The sequence below is a fragment of the Bidens hawaiensis genome, unplaced genomic scaffold (assembly GCF_021521415.1).
Source record: "Bidens hawaiensis isolate Kalapana, Puna unplaced genomic scaffold, B.hawaiensis_p1.1 tig00015856_1, whole genome shotgun sequence".
NCBI classification, from domain to species: Eukaryota; Viridiplantae; Streptophyta; class Magnoliopsida; order Asterales; family Asteraceae; genus Bidens; species Bidens hawaiensis.
This window is the reverse complement of record NW_027492419.1, coordinates 55,666-77,473: the sequence shown is the minus strand read 5'-3', so window position 1 is coordinate 77,473 and position 21,808 is coordinate 55,666. Positions and strand designations below refer to the sequence as shown.

The window sequence follows — 21,808 nt, the reverse complement described above, 5'->3', positions numbered from 1 at the left end:
AATAAAGTTTCCTAATCAATACTCTTTAAGAAAAGGTGTCAAAGCTAAAAAAAAATTAAAACTTAAAAGAGTCATTAAAATAGGTTATACACAACAATACAATTCCAACAACGTTACCATCAAGATACAAAATAAACAAAATAATGATAAAAAATAAATAAAAACAAAAAGTAAGACGTAACGTTCAATTATTCAAAAGATTAAAATATTATATTGATTTTTTTTTAAAATTTTGGTAGTTTACCATACTATATTCTTCCAAAAGCCATTGTGTACAATTTTATTTTATTATTTTATATATCTTTATATGTCACATCATAAAGGCATCCAGCGGTTCATATGGACCGGAATCATGTTACTTGCATTATTAAGTTCTTTCCGTATTAATTACTGTCTCTCGTTCTTCGGTGGACTCTTATCGTTTTTCTCGTCTGTATAATAATCAACGCTTCAATTAAATTTCAGTTTTCAATTCAAGCAATTCAATTAGCCATGGCTGAACGATCGTTAGAAGTCACAATCATCTCAGCAAAAGGCCTCAATAAAGTCAACCTCGTCGGCAAAATGGACGTCTACGCCGTCGCCTACATCAACGGCGCCGTCAATCAGGATCAGAAGCAGAAAACGCCGGTGGATAAGGACGGAGACTCCAATCCTACGTGGAATCACTCGATGAAGTTTAAGATTGACGAAGCCGCTGCGTTGAATAACAAACTGACGCTCGTTGTTAAAATCAAAACAGAAGGGATGTTAGGTGATAAGGATGTAGGTGAAGTTCATGTTCCGGTTAAGGAGCTGTTGGAAGGTGCGTTGACCGGAATTAAGCCGTTACAGTTTGTTAGTTATCAGGTCAGGAAACCGTCCGGTAAGCCGAAAGGCGAACTCAATTTTTCGTATAAGTTTGGGGAAAAACCGGCCGGAGAGGTGCCGGTTACAGCGTATCCGGCCGGGAAAGTTAATAAGCCGGATGAGGCTGCTATGTCTCATCCGGCTGGAAATGGTTATCCAGCTGCGGCGGCACCTTCTGGATCTAGCTCGATGTATCCGCCCGTTGATGTTGGTCCGGGAGTTTATCCGCCACCCGCGGCAGCTGCTGCTCCCGGACCTTATCCTCCAGCACCTCCGGCTGGGTATCCCCAGGTACCAGCGCCGGCAGGATATTCTCAGGCGCCTGCAGGGTATCCACAGGCACCGGCCGGGTACCCTCAGGCACCAACTGGGCATTCTGATGCACCAAAAGCAGTTGGGCATCCTGATGCGCCGAAAGCAGCGGAGCATCCTGAGGTGCCGACAGGATATCCTCAGGCGCCAGTTGGGTACCCTTACCAGCATCAACAGGGCTATGGTGGATACCCTCCTGTACAACCACCAGGGTATGGTGGGTACCCTCCACAGCCTGGGTACGGTGGGTTCCCGCCATACCCGGGATACGGTGGGTATCCTCCACAGCCGGCATATGGTTACCCACCGGTTGTTCAACCACAACAAACTCAAAAGAAGAGCAAGTTTGGTACCAGATTGGGAGTTGGGTTGTTGGGAGGAGCATTGGGCGGTTTGTTGATAGGAGATGTGGTGTCAGACGCAGCTAGTGGTTGCGGCAGTGGGTGCGGAGGAGGTGGTTGCGGTGGGTCGTAAAATTCAAAACCTAACAAAGGTGTTGCGGCAGTGGGTGCGGAGGAGGTGGTTGCGGTGGGTCGTAAAATTCAAAACCTAACAAAGGTATGTGTGTAGAGTAGTGTGTACTTGATTGAAAACGTATGCTGTCATGTAATAATCGTCATACCCTTTTTTTTTTTTTTGGTTTGAATAAATGTTAATTAGATATTTATAAAATTGACCGTGGGGCTAAAGGCAAACAAGTGGGCTTTCCACTTTCATCGTGACATGAATGCATATGATTCAAGTCATGGACCACACCATGTCACCATCTACGGATAGGGACCCAAATATATTAAAGATGTTTTTTTATTAATTTTAATTATGAATTTCTTATTTTCTTGTTAAGAATCTCATACGAGTTAAAGTGTGTGAGATATCAATGTTTAAAATGTAAATTGATAGGTGAATCAAGGGTTAGGTGTATCACATCGGTGTAGGTTAGATGGAAGGTAATTTGTTGGATGATCCTTCTAAATTATATAATCAAAATTCAGATTGAAGGTATTTCAATAGCGGAAAGTCTAGTTGAGATAAAAGGAAAAATCAAGAACATGTGTATGTTTCCGTTGTGAAATTTTGTCGCAATAGACCTAAGATCTTTGTTTTATAGGATGGAAACCATCACAACGGTGACAAAACGCTTCATGAGAAAGTGTTAGCTTTGTAGCCAATTACTGGCATTTGTTTTGTCTGTAGTAGCTTAGTTACTTCTCAAGATATGTTTTGGTAAATTAGCTACTATTGATTATTTGTGTTGAGATCCAAGGGAGTGTAAGAGCATTCACATCCTACCCATTAAATTATGTGAGTAGAGGATAAAGAAAATATAGTATAGTGATTTTCTGTATATTTGAAAAGTTATTGTAGCACCTTATAAATTTTTTAATATTTTTTTAAAATTGTTGTGAGTAAAGGAAAAAAGAAAAGTTAATGTTAAGTGTAGAGAAATATTATTTAATTGAGCAGAAGAGGGAATAATCAATGATTTTTATTGTAATTTTGAATTTCAAGATATGGGAAGGAATGTGAATGCTTTAAGTTGGATTTTTCAAAAGCTAATGACCAATGTTCGCTTACTCTTTCACTTTCAAATTCTTTGTTAGAGTCTATACATTTGAAAACTTTTTGTTGCTAGTGAAATAGTTGAAATCAAAGACAAACACATATATAGTGGTTTGGATGAATGTTAAAAACACCATACTTTCATTCCTTTGTGTCTGCAAAGAGTTATAACTTCACTAAGCATCTTCTCATAAAACCAAATGATATGGCTGTTGCGGTTTGGGATTTGTAGGACCTGCATGCTTTGGAAGCGGTCATAATATCATTGACGAAGAGTGTTATCTACCACTGCATCAGTGAAAAGATCATGCTTGATTATTAAAGGCCTTATCAACATATACGAGAAGTCATCCACTTTGAGTTAGGTTTTTAAAATTCGTTGTTAGTAAATACCATAATGAAAGATGACACAAACCCGAAGAACACCCCTAGTGAGAAGCAATTACAAATTAGTGGTTCATTTGGAACCGCTATGCTTAATTTTGACAGTATTTAGGTTTTAATAACAGGTGAAGACGTACGGCGTAGAAGTTTAGGAGAATGTTCAAGTTTAGCGTAAAGTGACTAGAGGTAGAGGAAGAAGGCTAGAAAGAGGTAGCATCCATGAAATATTGAAATCTAGGAAGATGTGTAAGTTAAAGAATCGAAAAGGTGTTGCGTGTTCAAAATACATGTCACCTCAAAAAGATGAGCAAGGAGCGAACGTTGTAGAGGAAGATGATCGATGTAGAAAGGTCAATAAAAAACATTTGTAAAATACCTTTACTAGCAAGAGCAAGCAAGGTGTCGAATCCACAGTGAATTAGTGGAAAGTGCTAATCAAGTTCAATTCTTAATAACTAATTATACTAAGCGGACAAACGATGTCAAGCGGCTTATAAGATTTGTTAAACGAAAAGACAATTAATTTGATTTGTAAACAATTATGAAATGGTAACAAATCTCCAGGTATCAGGTTTTGAAGTAAATTGGATAGATAATTAAACCTATTGGATTATAATCTTTGTTTGAATCAATATACCAAAAGACTAAATGTTTGACTATATTGATTATCATATGTTAATCCGAATGATTGACACGGCTAAACGACAATCTAATTGATTGTTAATTTTAGGTATTGATGAATTATTAGTGCTATGGTTAAAGATGGTTAGGACAATGACACTAAGAACTCAATTCTAATTGTTGATGACCACAAATCGTTTAACTAATAAACTGTAAATCAATTGATTACCCAAAAACACTTTCAAGTACACAAAGAAAATCCAAAAGTAAGGTTTAGAATACCAATAATCCAACCAACAACTTAACCCTACACCCGAAGATGGTTACGAGCGAATTAGCCCTGCATATGCATCTTCTTTAACTCTCTTGATTCTTCAACCGATGATGACATGAATGATTATGGTGATTGGGAGGTGTTGGAATGGTGGCAAGAGAGTCCAAAATCGTCCCAACGGATGGGGAGCTTAGGGTTGAACCAGGCTTAAATGGTCAACAAAAAGGTAAAAATCGTGTTTTTCCGTCCAGGTGATTGTAAGCTACAGTCGCCCCACTGTAGACTACAGTGGGGACCGTAGCCTACGGTCCAAGCTTGCTGCCTTACGGAGGCAGTCCCCACCGTAAGCTACAGTGGGGTCACCGTAGGCTGCAGTGGGGCTGTCACCCGACGTAGTTTTTCGCCCATAACTTCTTCATTCTAGTTCCGATTTACCCCCCGTTTTCGGCCACGTATTCATCTTCAAGTTCTCTATCATTCCACACAATAAAATCTTAATTTCCACTCAATCTCATATGCTCCAATTTAGCTCCTTTAAGCTCCGCTCACCTATAAACATAAAACCACTCAAAGTAATCGTGTTCCCATCATATAAACACACAAAACACGCGATATGACTCACTTAACACACAATATTTCACCCACACATCACATTCCCACACTTATCCTTTTTCGTCCCGAAAAAGATGTACAATGAAATCAGATTGAAAACTGTTTTTACTAAATACTCAAATTATTTTAATTATTAACAGATAACACAAAAACCGTGAATGCGGATATTACTATCCACTTAAACCCATGCCCTAATACTTACCGGGACAAATAAGGTGTGACAAATTCATTAGTTTATATAATTAAGTGGAACCCACACATCAAAGCCCTGAAGCTGCCTTACTATGCTTCATTATGGTTTTACCGAGCCAGACCACCCAAAATTGACTTAAACTTTAAAGTTAGATGATCAAAACTATGCACAACCCTGTGTACAATTTTAAGCCCATATGTAATATATCTAACTTGAGTTATTAAGTTATACTTAAGTTCTTTTATGGTATCACCCCTGCCATTCTGATAGATGGTATCAGAGACATACTTCGGCTCCAGTTCTCCTCTACTAAAGGTTCGGATTAATATGCTTTGTGTCTGCCATATTAGTACGGATCTTTCACAACAGAAAACCAACCGATAGTTAAGGTCTAAAAGAACGACTGTACTGTTCCGTCCAAGATCCTTGTTAGAAGTCTAAAAGAACCTGTAGTGAGTGGTAAGTCGACAAGAGGTCACTGTCAAGTCTCGTTTAGCGGTGTAAAGACTGAATAGTGTTGAAGACAGTCTGATATCCTGTCATGTTCGATGAGACACTATCCCTTTCCAGTTCTAACCTACGTCAGCCATCAGCATCCATAATAGATCAGTTATATGAAATATCGTATGCCTCCGATGATTCTAAAATTCCTATTACTAGTATGTCTTTAGTAAATCCTTATAATGTCTTTACTAAACCTTCAAATTCATTATCCAAAAAAGTCAAAAAAATTAATCGTTCTACTTACAACCCCCATGTAAAAGAATTGTCCAAACCTCCAAGTTTGATTCACATAAACTCCCACCCACCACCTCCGAACACCTTATAACCCTCTCCCTACCGTCAAATCTACCTAGAATCTGTCAGGCCCAAGGTTACACACACATTCACTTTAGTGCAATCCGATTAGCCTTTACCTTTCACGGAATAAAAGGCTTACCGACGTTCTCCATATAGCCCTTGTTGATACAAGATTTGTTGAATACCAACATGCTTGTGTAGGAACTATACAAACCACCCTGAACGCATGCACTGTGCTTGTCACCTTTGACCTAAAATTCAACATGTCTATATATGATCCATCCCTCCTCACAGCCCTAAAAGCCCAAATCCAAATTGGTGGAACCCCTCAAGTAAATACCTTTCAGGCGACCTTCCATTACCAAATTGGGTACATGATACAAAACCACTCCTTAGACATCATGGTCCCCGGACAAAATAATGTTGGAGACGCGTTATTCATTGATGTTTATTCCAATGCCATGCCAACCTGCACATATGTTCCAAAAAAGTTATCTAGAGAAGAGCTAATAAAACTGTTACCAAAATGGATTACAAATTACGAACAATCCACCAAACCCCTGTTCAGACAACCACAACCCCAGAGTTTGTCAAGCATCAAGATGGAATGGTTGAAATCAAGTTCTCAAGCCAAGAACGAAGAAACATATTCCCAACAATCAACATGATGCAAATCATACTACCAACGACACCAAATCAACACACAGGAAACGCTTGTTACAATGTATGCAACTGTCCACCTTCTGTCGAAGAAGCTTTCAAAGTTGAGTATGACGAAGACAAACCAAAAATGAAGAGTTCACAACGCTCTCTAAAGAAAAGGTATGAAGATGGAGACCCCAACGTTGGTTTACTAGGTGAACCATCTGGCAAGTTTGACTACTATGTCCTTTATGGTAGCTCAACGTAGAAGCCAAATTCAAAACCAGATCCCTGCAGACCATACCTCCACCAAGCATGCCTCCCCGCAGACAAAAATGATGTTTCATAATCACCCCTTCCACCTCATCATCTGATTACCAAACATATATTCCACCATTAACCCGTTTGAGAAACCTGACTAGAAAGCCAAGCATTCATGGAAGATATAAAACTCTTCCATCATGACACCAAGTGGTCCCTCAAACCCAACCACTGCAGCAGAAGCAACTTTAAACTGGCAAAGTGAAAATGTTTTTGCCTAGAATAAAGTTCTCCCAACCATTCTAGCTCAACAAGATAACTTCAACAGAACCCAAGAAATCCTAGTCAACAGACTTCAAGGTCTGGAAAACATTATTTATGAAGTTAAAACAAAAATTTTAAATCTTCACCAAGAGCTAATGGGGATGGTCAGAAACACCTCTGCCATGCAGACAACAATGATTCTCTCACAGAAAGAGTCGGGGATGAAGTTTCTCAAGGCTCAGCTAGCAGACCTTGAAAGACAATACAAGCAACAAAAGGACTCAACAATGGTTGATGAATTTTAGCGATTACCAACCTCCCTGTTTGCAAGACCTAGCTTTTACCCACAACATTTAGCCAGGGCTCCATTCACACAATCCTCACCATCACTAAGCTTATAGTCAAAACCAAAGAAGCAGGCCATAAAGAAGATCACCACCTAGAACCACGGGTGCCTCTTCCAGCAACCCTTCTTCATCGAAAGCCAAAAAAACATTTAAAAAGCATAAACATGATGATGGCTTCATCAGTTGCTCTAGGGGATCTACCGATCCCAAAAGAAGACCCCATTACTACCCTGCTACAAAAGCTAGCCACAGAAGACTCTCCAAGAGTCCTCCCATGTATTACCTTCAACATGACTATCAGCTCAGACGATTAATCTGATAAGACAGAGGACGAGAAAATACCAAACCCAAGTGAAGCATTCAAGCACCTGTTCATGAATTAACAAGAAACCATAGTCAGAAACGATATCGATTCAGATGTCGAAGATGTGGCTTCACAGACAAAAACCCAAAACAAACCAAACGTCCCAAGATCGGACTCCAACATAGTTCACCTTTGATGACATTCCCCATCATAGTGGCGTGAAAGAATTTTAGAAATGCATACATGGTGTGCAGCTGAACTACAATACTATGAAATTGATGTCGTCATCAAAAGATTCTTTGCCAGGTGCCAAGGAAGACTTAGAGACTAGTACCTTAGTCTTGGTAAATACAGGCAAATACAGCTTCAACAGCTCCGATCATCAGAAGAACTCATACACGTGATCAATAATGAATTCATTGGGAATCCCCTTGATCATAAAGTTCACGCACATGATAAATTCTTAAAAATGAAGTGTTGTTCGTTCCATCCAAAAGATCTCGAGAAACATTATAACCGTATGTCTGAACGGTTTTATTGTCTTAATGGCGTAGATGACGCAAACCTCAAGCAGATCTTCCTACAATCTTTCCCAAAATCCCTCTGTAATGAAGCATTTAGAACTCCGGAAAGCAGGAACGTAACATGTGCACATGCATCACTAGGAGAGCTATATCAGCTTATTACAAATGCTCTAGCAAAGATTTGTAATCATAAAAGATTCCTAAGTGACTATGAAAAGACGAGCAGTCATCTTTGTTCAGCCTGCAATGATAGCCATCTTAAAATCAAATGCAAAGATGAATCATCCTGCAGCTGTTCGAAAAAATCCACTTCCTGAAGAAACATAATAAGCATTATTCTTTAAGAAAAAAGTTTTCTAATAAGACGTGGAATTTCCTAAGAAAAAAAAACATTTAGAGAAAAAAGCATAGACAGGTGCTGCATTTGCAATCATAAAAACCATTTTGCAAGAGATTGCAAAGACAAGAAGAAACTCAGGCCTTACTCCAAACAATAAACCAGGTAGAACAAGTTGACATCCCAGATTTATAATCATTGTACTCACTCGACGATGAACCAGGAGACAGAGCAATATGTTCGATCTGCAATTCTGACTCGGATGATGCAATAGATACGGATTTATCTAGCATAGACGTCCAAAGCAGTGACATTCGTCCAACGTTTATGGCAAGAGCTAGAGATTCGTCTCCAGATCCTCCAATCCTGGATCCTCTAGTAAAGTTCAATTTGCTGGTTGATCACTATGCGAAACCTATCCCGGTGATTGCATTAATAGACTCTGGCTCTGACAGATTAGTACTAAATCCAAGCCTTCTACCCCCAATTTATTGGCGCCCTCACAAACAATTTTTCTAACCGCCAGTGGTCAACATTTTCCATTGACAAGATCAGCAAGCCAGTATACATCCGATTCTTCCCCACATATGTCATCAAACATAGATCTTTAGGATCAAGCCTCCATGGAAAAGATCTTCTCCTTGGTTGGGATATTATATTTTAATTGCCAGAAATGAGATTTTTCGGCTACAATGGACTCGTTGGAAAAAATTTCTCAATCCATATACCACAATCCATCATCTTCACATGAGTACACCCTCACCTCACCCCATAGAAGCACTCAAAAGACAAATCATTAAAACCTCTTGTGCCTCTAACCATACTGAGTTTCTGACCAAAAACACCTCATCTTTGTGACTTAATCCTTCATTTTTTGTGTCCCCTGCCATTTTAACAAAATGAAAACATAAACCCAACAAAATCAAGCTATCTAGGAATGAACCCAGACCATTAGAAGCTTTCAACAGAAGAATGCTTAGAATTGGCCAAACAAGGTTTAATAGAACCTACAAAATCCCAGTGGGCTTGAAGCCTTTTATGTTAATAAACGAAATGAACAAGTTCGTAGAAAATTAAGGCTGCCTATTAGTTATCAACCTTTGAATCATTTTTTAGCAGATGACAAGTTTCCACTTAATCAGAAAAAATCCATGTTTCAGTCTTTAATAGACGCCAAAATTTTGTCAAAATTTAATCTCAAGACTGGTTTCTGGTAACTTGGATTCAAACCAGAAGATAGGCCGAAGACAGTGATGATCTGGAATGCAGAAGGCTGTCTTCGGCCTATCTTCTGGTTTGAATCCAAGTTACCAGAAACCAGTCTTGAGATTAAATTTTGACAAAATTTTGGCGTCTATTAAAGACTGAAACATGGATTTTTTCTGATTAAGTGGAAACTTGTCATCTGCTAAAAAATGATTCAAAGGTTGATAACTAATAGGCAGCCTTAATTTTCTACGAACTTGTTCATTTCGTTTATTAACATAAAAGGCTTCAAGCCCACTGGGATTTTGTAGGTTCTATTAAACCTTGTTTGGCCAATTCTAAGCATTCTTCTGTTGAAAGCTTCTAATGGTCTGGGTTCATTCCTAGATAGCTTGCTTTTGTTGGGTTTATGTTTTCATTTTGTTAAAATGGCAGGGACACAAAAAATGAAGGATTAAGTCACAAAGATGAGGTGTGTTTGGTCAGAAACTCAGTATGGTTAGAGGCACAAGAGGTTTTAATGATTTGTCTTTTGAGTGCTTCTATGGGGTGAGGTGAGGGTGTAGAGGCACAAGAGGTTTTAATGATTTGTCTTTTGAGTGCTTCTATGGGGTGAGGTGAGGGTGTACTCATTTGAAGATGATGGATTGTGGTATATGGATTGAGAAATTTTTTCCACCGAGTCCATTGTAGCCGAAAAATCTCATTTCTGGCAATTAAAATATAATATCCCAACCAAGGAGAAGATCTTTTCCATGGAGGCTTGATCCTAAAAATCTATGTCTGATGACATATGTGGGGAAGAATCGGATGTATACTGGCTTGCTGATCTTGTCAATGGAAAATGTTGACCACTGGCGGTTAGAAAAATTGTCTGTGAGGGCGCCAATAACTTGGGGGTAGAAGGCTTGGATTTAGTACTAATCTGTCAGAGCCAGAGTCTATTAATGCAATCACCGGGATAGGTTTCGCATAGTGATCAACCAGCAAATTGAACTTTACTAGAGGATCCAGGATTGGAGGATCTGGAGACGAATCTCTAGCTCTTGCCATAAACGTTGGACGAATGTCACTGCTTTGGACGTCTATGCTAGATAAATCCGTATCTATTGCATCATCCGAGTCAGAATTGCAGACATATTGCTCTGTCTCCTGGTTCATCGTCGAGTGAGTACAATGATTATAAATCTGGGATGTCAACTTGTTCTACCTGGTTTATTGTTTGGAGTAAGGCCTGAGTTTCTTCTTGTCTTTGCAATCTCTTGCAAAATGGTTTTTATGATTGCAAATGCAGCACCTGTCTATGGTTTTTTCTCTAAATGTTTTTTTTCTTAGGAAATTCCACTTCTTATTAGAAAACTTTTTTCTTAAAGAATAATGCTTATTATGTTTCTTCAGGAAGTGGATTTTTTCGAACAGCTGCAGGATGATTCATCTTTGCATTTGATTTTAAGATGGCTATCATTGCAGGCTGAACAAAGATGACTGCTCGTCTTTTCATAGTCACTTAGGAATCTTTTATGATTACAAATCTTTGCTAGAGCATTTGTAATAAGCTGATATAGCTCTCCTAGTGATGCATGTGCACATGTTACGTTCCTGCTTTCCAGAGTTCTAAATGCTTCATTACAGAGGGATTTTGGGAAAGATTGTAGGAAGATCTGCTTGAGGTTTGCATCATCTACGCCATTAAGACAATAAAACCGTTCAGACATACGGTTATAATGTTTCTCGAGATCTTTTGGATGGGACGAACAACACTTCATTTTTAAGAATTTATCATGTGCGTGAACTTTATGATCAAGGGGATTCCCAATGAATTCATTATGTATCACATGTATGAGTTCTTCTGGTGATCGAAGCTGTTGAAGCTGTATTTACCAAGACTAAGGTACTAGTCTCTAAGTCTTCCTTGGCACCTGGCAAAGAATCTTTTGATTACGACATCAATTTCATAGTATTGTAGTTCAGCTGCACACCATGTATGCATTTCTAAAATTCTTTCACGCCACTATGATGGGGAATGTCATCAAAGGTGAACTATGTTGGAGTCCGATCTTGGGACGTTTGGTTTGTTTTGGGTTTTTGTCTGTGAAGCCGCATCTTCGACATCTGAATCGATATCGTTTCTGACTATGGTTTCTTGTTAATTCATGAACAGGTGCTTGAATGCTTCACTTGGGTTTGGTATTTCCTCGTCCTCTAACTTATCAGATTAATCGTCTGAGGTGACAGTCATGTTGAAGGCAATACATGGGAGGACTCTTGGAGAGTCTTCTGTGGCTAGCTTCTGTAGTAGGGTTGAAATGGGGTCTTCTTTTGGGATCGGTAGACCCACTAGAGCAACTGATGAAGCCACCATCATGCTATTATCATGTGTATGCTTTTTGAATGTTTCTCTGGCTTTCGATGATGAAGGGTAGCTGGAAGTGTTAGACTCGTTATGCCCAAGACACATATTTTTATTTATGTGGCTAGTACATCATGATCCAAGTTGGGGTCATTTCCAATAACAAGCTAGACAATCACCAATAATATTTGTTTATATATGATATGATCATAGCAAATGAATATTAACACTTTAGTTATTTGGAAAGGGGTTCCTAAATAAAATGTACTTGTGAAATAAATAAATCATATGGATGATTTATGCTTTGAGAAAGAGCATTCCATATTGTTATTTAAGAGGGTTAAGTAACAATATGTTGAGCTTACCTATAATGTGTCATTGTGTATGACACAATACAAGGTTTGACACAATACAAGTTATGTTACACAATGGTATATTTGGAAACATTGCAAATAATAAAAACAAGAAAGGAAAGAAAAGCCCCCCCCCCCTCACCTTGTCTTATTTTATTATTATAACAAACTTAGTGGATGCATGCAAGAGATGTGATTGGATGCCTTGGGTGGTGCCTTTCATAACTCACCCAACTCTCTTTCTCTCACACCATATAGACTATTACACACAAGTAAACAAAAACTCTCTCAACTCTTCCTCTCTTCTCTCTTGGATTCGGCCAAGATCAAAGGTAAGGAAGAGGAGTTTTTCAAGTGAAAATCCTAGCTAGAAGTGGTGTATTGTCGGAGGCTTGGGGTTTGCAAGCTTGAGGACCTTCTGTTTGAAGTTCTTGCCCTTCCATCATCTCCTTCTTCACCCGGATTTGTTCTCTTGAAAGGTAGTCTTACATGCATGAACTTTTACTGTCATGCATGTGTTTGATAGTATATTTGGATCCGGGCTTGGGTTTTGCATGTGTAAAATACGTTTTATACATATCAAATTAACAAGATTTAAAACTAATTTCCGTTGCGTTTTTGGTAAAATAGGGATTTTATCACTTTGATAATCTTGTTAAAACTCAACAATGGCATCAAGAGCCGCTTATACGGATGCATGCTTCATTAGACCAAAAAATGTTCGGGTTTATGGTGGGGTTTACCATATGGCCGAAAATTTTGGGGGTTTTGGTTACCCCATGGTTTTTCAAGATTATACTTTACATGCATGTGGTAATCTTGAAAAACTAAGTCATTTGGATGATTATTTGTGTTGTTTGGACAAAACCCGGAACTTTCAGTTTTTGTTTGTTTTGGCCACTAAGGGTCAAGGGGAACCATTTTGGATCTTGTATTATTGCATATTTGGATATGTAATAGATGTTCATAACCTAGCCATGGCCTTGTGTTTGGTTGAATGATTGTTTTGATATGTTTTTTCATTCAAGTGGTTGTTTGTTCATTCAATATGGTTGTAATATTTATTTGGGTTTGTAATCTATTCATTCTTTCAAATGGTTTGTAATAATAATAAGTAGATTAGATGCATTTCTTTTACTAGAGAAAAATGTATTAGAATATAATTTTGTAAAAGAAGATGCAAGGAAGGAGGCCCAAATAAAATGAAGGAGACCACAACACGGGGGTGAACACTTGGAGCATTTGGATGCGGGATCAATTGGGAGTTCACCGACACAAGCTCGTGTCCTTTTGAGTCCCTTAGGATGGACTTTTTGACACACTTATCTTCGGTCAACAAGTGTAGTCAACATTAGGAGGATATGGTTATGAACTTGTGGTTGTATATGTTTTATGCTTGTGTGGTTGATTTACTTTTGTTTGTGTTATTGTAATGTGGTTTACTAAAACAACTTAAAATCAACTAGCATAAAATTGGTTTTATTAAAGGCTAATGATTTCATAATAAAATAGGTTTTATTAATAGGAACTTTGAAAATGGTTTTTCAACTAAGTACCATACATTTGAATGCATGCAAATGAAAGGTACATAAAAAGTTTTCCAATCTAGAATTTAGAAAACTAAAAATCCCTTTTATAAAATAAGTTGAACATCATCCTTTTATACGACACTCGAATCATTTGGGAACTCGATGTGGGATAAAGGTCACCTAACCGCATTAGAGGAAACTTGTGAGTTGAGGTGGGTTTGCCAAATTTGCGGGATAAAGGTCACCTAACCACTTGTATGTGTAAATTCACACGTGTGTGTAAGTAGGACGACTTAAATTAGAAATCATGTGAATAAGGTCACCGAAGCATGGCGTACAATGGTATTGATGGGATTAAACATGCCAACTAAGATGAGATGCTTAACCGATCCCATAAAACTAGAAGTTGCAAAGGGTTGCAATCGTCAAACGTTGACTACCTTGTTAATTTAAATAGTACGATAAAGGTCACCTAACTACTATTTGAATGTAACGTTGGGTTCTTGATTTAATCATTAATTGTCTTGGAGACATAAAAGGGTATTAACGATTAAAATAATTGATATCGAAAATACTAAAATTGAGCTTTGTTATATTTGTAGATGGCCGCAATCAACAATCCACCTAACGTCATTATTCCACCCGTTAATAACCTATCACTAAGATCTATTGTCGATAAGGATCGTCTAAACTATACCAACTTTATGGATTGGTATCGAAACTTGAGAATCGTTCTCAAGCAAAAAAAGAAATACTATGTATTAGAAGATCCAATTCCTGATGAACCTAGCATAGACGATGCCGAAGACTATAACAATTGTGTTAAGCACAATGAGGATTCGGTGCAAGTTTCTTGCCTCATGTTGGGAACTATGATTCCCGAGATTCAAAAGGATTTTGAACTTCATGGGGCGTACGACATGATCACCCAACTTAAGGAAATGTGCCTTACCCAATCTAGGGTGGAACGCTTCGAAACGGTTCGAGCACTTCATGCATGTCGTATGGAAGAAATCCAATCGGTCTCATCTTATGTACTTAAGATGAAAAGCCACATTGATCGACTCGAGCGCCTTAATTGTCGCGTCTCAAACGAGTTAGCCACGGATTTGATCCTAAATGGCTTAACTAAAAAGTTTAAGACATTTGTTATGAATTATAACATGAATGGATGGGACAAGAGCATTGGTGAGCTTCACGCAATGCTTAAGACGGCCGAGACGGGAATGGGTAAAAAGGTTTTACCCGTTCTCATGATCAATGAGGGAGGCAATAAGAAAAGGCATCACCCGGAACCCAGGGAAAAGGTTGCCAAAGGTAAGGGACAAGTCAAGGGCAAGTTCAAAGGAAAGGCTAAAGTGGAACCACCCAAACCGAAGAAGCTAAAGGTTAGCTCGGAGGATCCGTGCTTTGGATGTGGCGAGATAGGGCATTGGAAGAGGAATTGTCCAACCTATCTCAAAGAGTTGAAAGCTAAGAGGGATGCAGGGCAAACCTCGGGTACAACTTTCATGATTCATATTGATCTTAATCTTATTTCCTCTAACACATGAGTATTGGATACCGGATGTGGAACTTATATTTGCAATTCATTGCAGGGGTTCAAGGGAAATGAAGAATTCAAGAAAGGAGATATTAGTCTCTTCGTGGGCAACGGAGCAAAGGTTGTTGTCGAAGCCCGATGAGACTATACATTGAAGCTTCCAAATGGTTTGGAAGTTATTTTGAAAGATATTTTGTATGCTCCTAATTTGACTAGGAACATTATCTCAATTTATTTGTTAAGACAATATGGTTATGATTTTAAGTTTATGAATAATGGTATTTGTGTTTTCATGAATGATGTCTTTTATTTTAAAGCAATGCCGTCTAATGGCATTTATGAATTAGTTCATGATAACACATCCTATGATAACATATTGTACCAATCAAGCACCAAGAGACTCAAAATGGATTTGAGTAAGACTTATCTTTGGCATTGTCGCCTTTGTCACATAAACAAAGACTGTATACATACACTTCAAAAGAATGGTCTTTTGGGATCAAGTGAAGATGATTCATTTGATAAGTGTGAGTCTTGTTTACTTGGGAAGATGACCGAGGACCCCTTTAGTAGAACAAACGAAGGGGCAAAAGACTTATTGGGTATCATACATTCGGATGTATGTGGTCCCTTTAAGGCAATGACAAGGAATGGTGAAAGATACTTCATTACTTTTATCGACGATTATAGTTGTTATGGGTATGTGTACTTGTTAAGACACAAAGTTGAAGCCTTTGAAATGTTCAAAGTCTTCCAAAATTAAGTACAAAATCAACTCGATAAAACCATAAAAGTACTTCGTTCGGATAGAGGAGGTGAATACCTTAGTGATGCTTTCCGAGATCATATTAGGAGTTGTGGGATCATCTCACAACTTACTCCACCCGGAACACCACAACATAATTGTCACACCCCGACTAGAACAATGCGGAAGCGTGAAACGGGAATGTAACAGACACCTCTGGTATGAACACATTGTTTATAACGAAACATTACAAACTAATTTACAATATATTACATTTCTTTGTTCTATCATTGTTTTACAGTCTAGGTGATACAAACAAAACTACTTCATTAACTATACATTCTTACTAATAACGCCCTTGCTTCTATTCACATAGCATCAACCACACACTTCAGGCAAGTAACAGATCAACCAACCATTCCGATTTAGGTACACCTGAAAAGCAGTTTAAAACAGGTCAACTACTAGAGTTGGTGAGTTTCACGAGTTTCAATAAAACAGTAATGAGTATTCGCAAGTCAACACTTGTAATTATAAAATAAGTATGTATGTATGTATGTAAATGATGTAATTATGCTAAGCTACAGTGAAGCCTTGACTGTATGTGCTGCGTGCATCAATTTCCCACGCTCCATCAACCACTGTGGCCCCTTTCCGCCCACAACATGCCCCGGTAGCTATGTCTAACACTACATAGCCTGTTTGTATAAATATAGTCTTGTGCAAACGGCGCTATGTGACACGGCAACCAGGCTGATTCCGTTTGGGTTTGTCAAACCAATAGTACTATTCACAAGCCACCGGCTCGAAGTTAATCACTGTGATCGTGGGGACTTTCGTGTGTTAGCACTTAAATAATTCACATCAATACATGTTTCAGGTATGTATATGTAATCAAACATGCTTTTCACCCCAAAAGTTCGTAAAACAGTTTAAAAGTGGGGTCATGAAACTCACGGTTTAGTAGATAATCAGTACTGTATCAGCTCGTGGTTTGTTCGGTCCGCTATCAGTAGTTCCTATAATCAATATTATAATAATATTAATATTTTAATATTATTATAATCTCAATACTAAACTAGGCTGTATAACTAATCTGGATGTATCTGGAATGCCCAGAAAGTGGCAATAGGCTTAGGTTGTGATGTTGTTCAATGTCTAATACTTAAAACCGAACTTGGCTCAGATTCCCGTTTTCCCAGCTGGGCCAAGTTGTTCGTTTACGCGTTCAGAAAACAGTTATGGGAAAATAAGCTTGGGTAAATGTATTGGTTAACAAATGATTAAGTTATAAAGAAAGATCACATACTGGGGTCCCAGATTAGCCACGAGGCCCGTTTCCGTTTATTTAGTTTGATTTAAGAAGAAACGCGCACAATCCACCCGGATTGTCCAGGTTTCTCATAGAAAAGTTCATTTTTTACATAATTAGTCCAAAAATATGATTTTTGATCACTCTTGGTCTTTTGATATTCTCGGAGATTCGTTAATCGTGAACTTGATGGTTTTTATGAAAACTAAATTTGTTTAATCTTTAAATTAGCATAATTAATTAACCGTTAATCATTAAATTATGAAAATTTAGCCACTTATCAATTAAAATATGTATATTTTTATAAAAATATTTCTGGAATTAATTACTGATTTATTAATTTATAAAAATTCATTTTATCAGCTATATTTCGCCTGAAAATTGTCCGTTTAACCCAAACAATTTCTAAAAATTCCACAAAAATTCCTGAATACTCAAATCATGTCCCAAAACAACCTGTATCAATTTAAAAATGTAAAAAAGTTCGTGCGATATTCTTTTCGGCTATAAAAATTCACACGAACGCATATACACAAAACACCTTTAGACTTCTCCAAATAATCCCAAAATTCATATGTGATTAAAATACATCAAATCTGAGTTCCTAGAAGAATTTCATAATTTTTGAAGTATTTTAGCTATTTTTCCCAAATAAACATCCCAATTCGGTAATAAATTCGCCAAATATTCTCGGATGGTCAAAAAATTACCAAATTTGAACAGGGACTCAATGACATGGTCCCTGATGTCCCTGCAAAATTTCAAGGCCTAAAATTATGCACATCACAACCTTAACCTAAATAGCCCGTAAGCGAGTGTTTCGGCATTACCTTAGCGGGTTTGGCTCATTTCCGACTTTTTAATCAAGTTTTCAGGTTCTTGTGCTTCTAAGCAAGCTAGGTACAAGTCCTATATCACAAACCAAGCTATTGTTCATCAACATAACAGCCCTTAACTTAGGGTTTCGGCTAGTGCACAAAAACGAACTTTTGAACCGTAAAAACGCCGTTTCAACCCTTTAATCCGTGTTTATGGCCAAAAAAACTATCAAAACAGGTTCTTTACCATGTGTATGATCAAAACATGTTTATGGACCGTTTTTGAGATTTTTACATGGTTAGGAATGATTTTTAGTAACCAAGACATGTTTTTATGGTATTAATCAAGGTTAAACAAGTACAAAAGCTACTTATTTAAGTTCCTTACCTTAAGGTTTGAAGGATTTCTGGAAATTCAGCTTGCAGCTGCTTGGACCTCAACTTTTATAAACCAAAATGAATAACAAAGCTTGCAAAACAAGTTTTATAAAAAGAATGGGGGGTGGGGGTGGGCTGTCCGATCGGAACCCCCTTATGGCCCATGATGGGCTGTTTTGGCCCAATGATCTGGTTTCTCAAGCCCAAATACGAAAAGCCCGGTCCAAATTTAGTTCGGGTTCGGTTTTTGGCGCGAAAAACTTATCGGGTGCGTTAAACAACGCGAAAACAAGTGTTTTTCGGCTAGTTTTGTGTAAAATTATAAAAACATACTATATGTTTGTAAAAATCAAAAACATTTTCACGGATCACTTAAAACATTTCAAGTAAGTGTTTGGTAAGTCTTTTTTGGCTTAACGGATGATACAATGCTTGGTTTGTAACTATCTTTTGCGTTTAAATCTATAGCGGGTAGTTAAACGAGCATATTTTCGTTTAAATTGCTTGCTATCAAACTAAGACCATATTTCTAATATTTTAGCTTGTATAGATCGTATATCACTTATAGATGGCCCCCCGAGATATCTGGGTCATAACCCGACCCGTTCGGTTAATCGTTCGTTTGTTACGCAAAAGGCGTTTATTTGCTTAATCGATAAATACGTATTGAGGTGTACCTTGTTTTGCCTCAAATGTCACAATAATGGTGTGTCTGAAAGGAGGAATCGAACTCTATTGGATATGGTTTGATCTATGATGGCTAGAAGCACATTGCATCTATCATTTTGGGGTTTAGCTTTGCTCTCCGCGGATCGTATTCTAAATATGGCCCCAACCAAGAAAGTGGACAAAACACCTTATGAAATATGGAATGGAAGGATTCCATCATTATCATATTTAAAGGTATGGGGTTGTGAGGCTTATGTCAAGAACAACAACCAAAACAAGCTTGAAAGTCGATCCACTAAGTGTATCTTTGTAGGATATCCCAATGACTCTATGGGATATTATTTCTACAAACCAACCGAGCAAAAGGTGTTCGTTGCTTGAAAGGCCGAGTTCATGGAAACTAAGTTCCTTATGGAAGGTACTATTAGAACGGTGGAACTCAAAAAGGATCGAGAACCACAAGCCGATACACGTTTGGTTGATACTAGCAATCAACAAGAGGTTGTTGATAATGATCAAGTGGTTGATCAAAACACACAAAACGTTCGCAAATCCGATAGAATTATTCATCCACCCGAAAGATATGGATTTTTCATGAATGGATGCTATGTGGTAGATTCGGATGAACCTACCACGTACCGTGAGGCAATGTCACAATCCGATTGTGACAAATGGCTAGAAACCATGAACGTTGAGATGAAATCCATGCATGATAACCAAGTATGGGATTTGGTTGTACCACCTCTTAATTCCAAACCGGTTGGAAGTAAGTGGGTTTTCAAGAAGAAAACCGATATGCATGGAAACTTGGATACTTATAAAGCTAGACTTGTAGCAAAAGGTTTCACTCAAACTCAAGGGGTTGACTATGATGACACTTTTTCTCCCGTAGCAATTCTAAAGTCTATTAGGATATTGTTTGCCATAGCCGCATATTATGACTATGAGATATGGCAAATGGATGTCATAACCGCTTTCCTAAATGGGCACTTGAGGAAGATGTCTATATGGTTCAATTCAAAGGTTTTGTCGATCCATAACATCCTAACAAAGTATGCAAGTTAAAGAAATCAATCTATGGATTGAAACAAGCATCTAGAAGTTGGAATAACCGTTTTGATGAAGAAGTTAAGAAATTTGGATTCATCAAGAATGGTGATGAAGCTTGTGTGTATAAGAAAGCTAGTGGAAGCATCATTACCTTCTTAGTATTGTATGTTGATGACATACTACTATTTGGGAATGACATTCCAACCATGGAAGGGGTAAAAGCATGGCTTGGAAGTTGTTTTTCTATCAAGGATCTTGGTGAAGCCACCTATATTTTGGGAATAAAGATCTATAGGGATAGATCAAGGCGATTGATAGGTTTAAACCAAAGTGCATATATTGACAAAATCTTGAAGAGGTTCAAGATGGAGAACTCTAAGAAAGGTTTGGTATCTCCCAAAGTGCAAATGTTCATAATAACTAAATACCGAAATGAAATATTCAGTTCCCCTTTCATTAATGCATATAAAATTGGTATCTCCCACATCCGCACTCTTGGTCTATCCCCTCGTTGCGGCATAACAGTACGAATCACCAAACTCAACAACCTCACATGTCCATTTCAGATTATTTCTCAGCACACTGTGTCTCATTCCCGGTTTAAAAAAATCAGTCTCCATCATTTCAAACAAAGGATGTCTATCGGGATGTCGGTAAAGATCATATTCTGAAAGGTTTAAAAAAATCAGTCTCATTCCATCTTCTACTACACAACCTATCTTCTCCTTTTTCTCTACAACCCTAAATCATTCAATTCTCCATCAAATCCTTCGGTTCATGGGCCTATTCTCACTAGTTTTTCAAGAGGAATTCGATTGTGGTGTCGGCTTTCTTCCATTCTTCCCCGTTTTTCGCTGGATTCGTGGTGGAGGGTGACGAACCCTAGAAATCAAAGTTGGGTTTTTTCGTGTTTCATTGTTTTCTTTATTAATTAAAGTGTGTGGAGGCTTGTTTCAACATTCAAGGTATGTTATTTATTGTTTTTCTTGAAGATATTTTAGGTATGTTGTTATAAGTTTTAAAGTAGATATGTTAGGTTTAGAGCGTGGTTGTGGGTTAGTTTATAAATGTGTTCCCCATGTTCTTTGTTATTGGATGTTATTGGGAGGCTAGAACATGGATACCTTTGGTCGGTATGGTTGTTATGATGGTTTTGTAATTTGAAAGTTTGGAATTTTGTGAGGAACACCCGAATTTCGAGTAATGAGATGGATGTTTAAGTAACTAATATCCTTTGAGAGTGAGTGGTTAAAGGGGTTTAAAACATGGGTATGACTAGCCATGAGTGCATAACCAACGATAAGTGAGGGAAAATTTTGGGTTGGTATTAGTCATGGTAAGAACCCCGGTTAAGGCGTTTTGTTTGTTGTGTTTCTGTAGGATCGGAATAACATGTGATACTAGAAAGAATCCACCAAGGAATAAGGGCAAAGCAAGTTTCATCATCGGCTGCACCAAATCCTCCATTACCAAAACGAAGATTAATTTTGCAGGAAGATGCGGAGGAGAATGACCCGATACAAGAGCCGTATGAGGACAAGGGTATGGCACCTCCCCATAAGCCCATTTA

General features: G+C 38.0%; 1 protein-coding gene across 1 annotated transcript; it reads left to right on the top strand.

Moving 5' to 3' along the window:
* Positions 1 to 472: 472 nt before the first annotated feature.
* On the top strand, positions 473 to 1,731 carry LOC143549903 (uncharacterized). The gene is made up of 2 exons (XM_077040678.1): positions 473 to 1,654; positions 1,720 to 1,731. The coding sequence occupies exon 1, from the start codon at positions 493 to 495 to the stop codon at positions 1,633 to 1,635; it is 1,143 nt and encodes a 380-aa protein (XP_076896793.1). The 5' UTR covers positions 473 to 492; the 3' UTR covers positions 1,636 to 1,654; positions 1,720 to 1,731.
* The last annotated feature ends 20,077 nt before the right edge of the window (positions 1,732 to 21,808 follow it).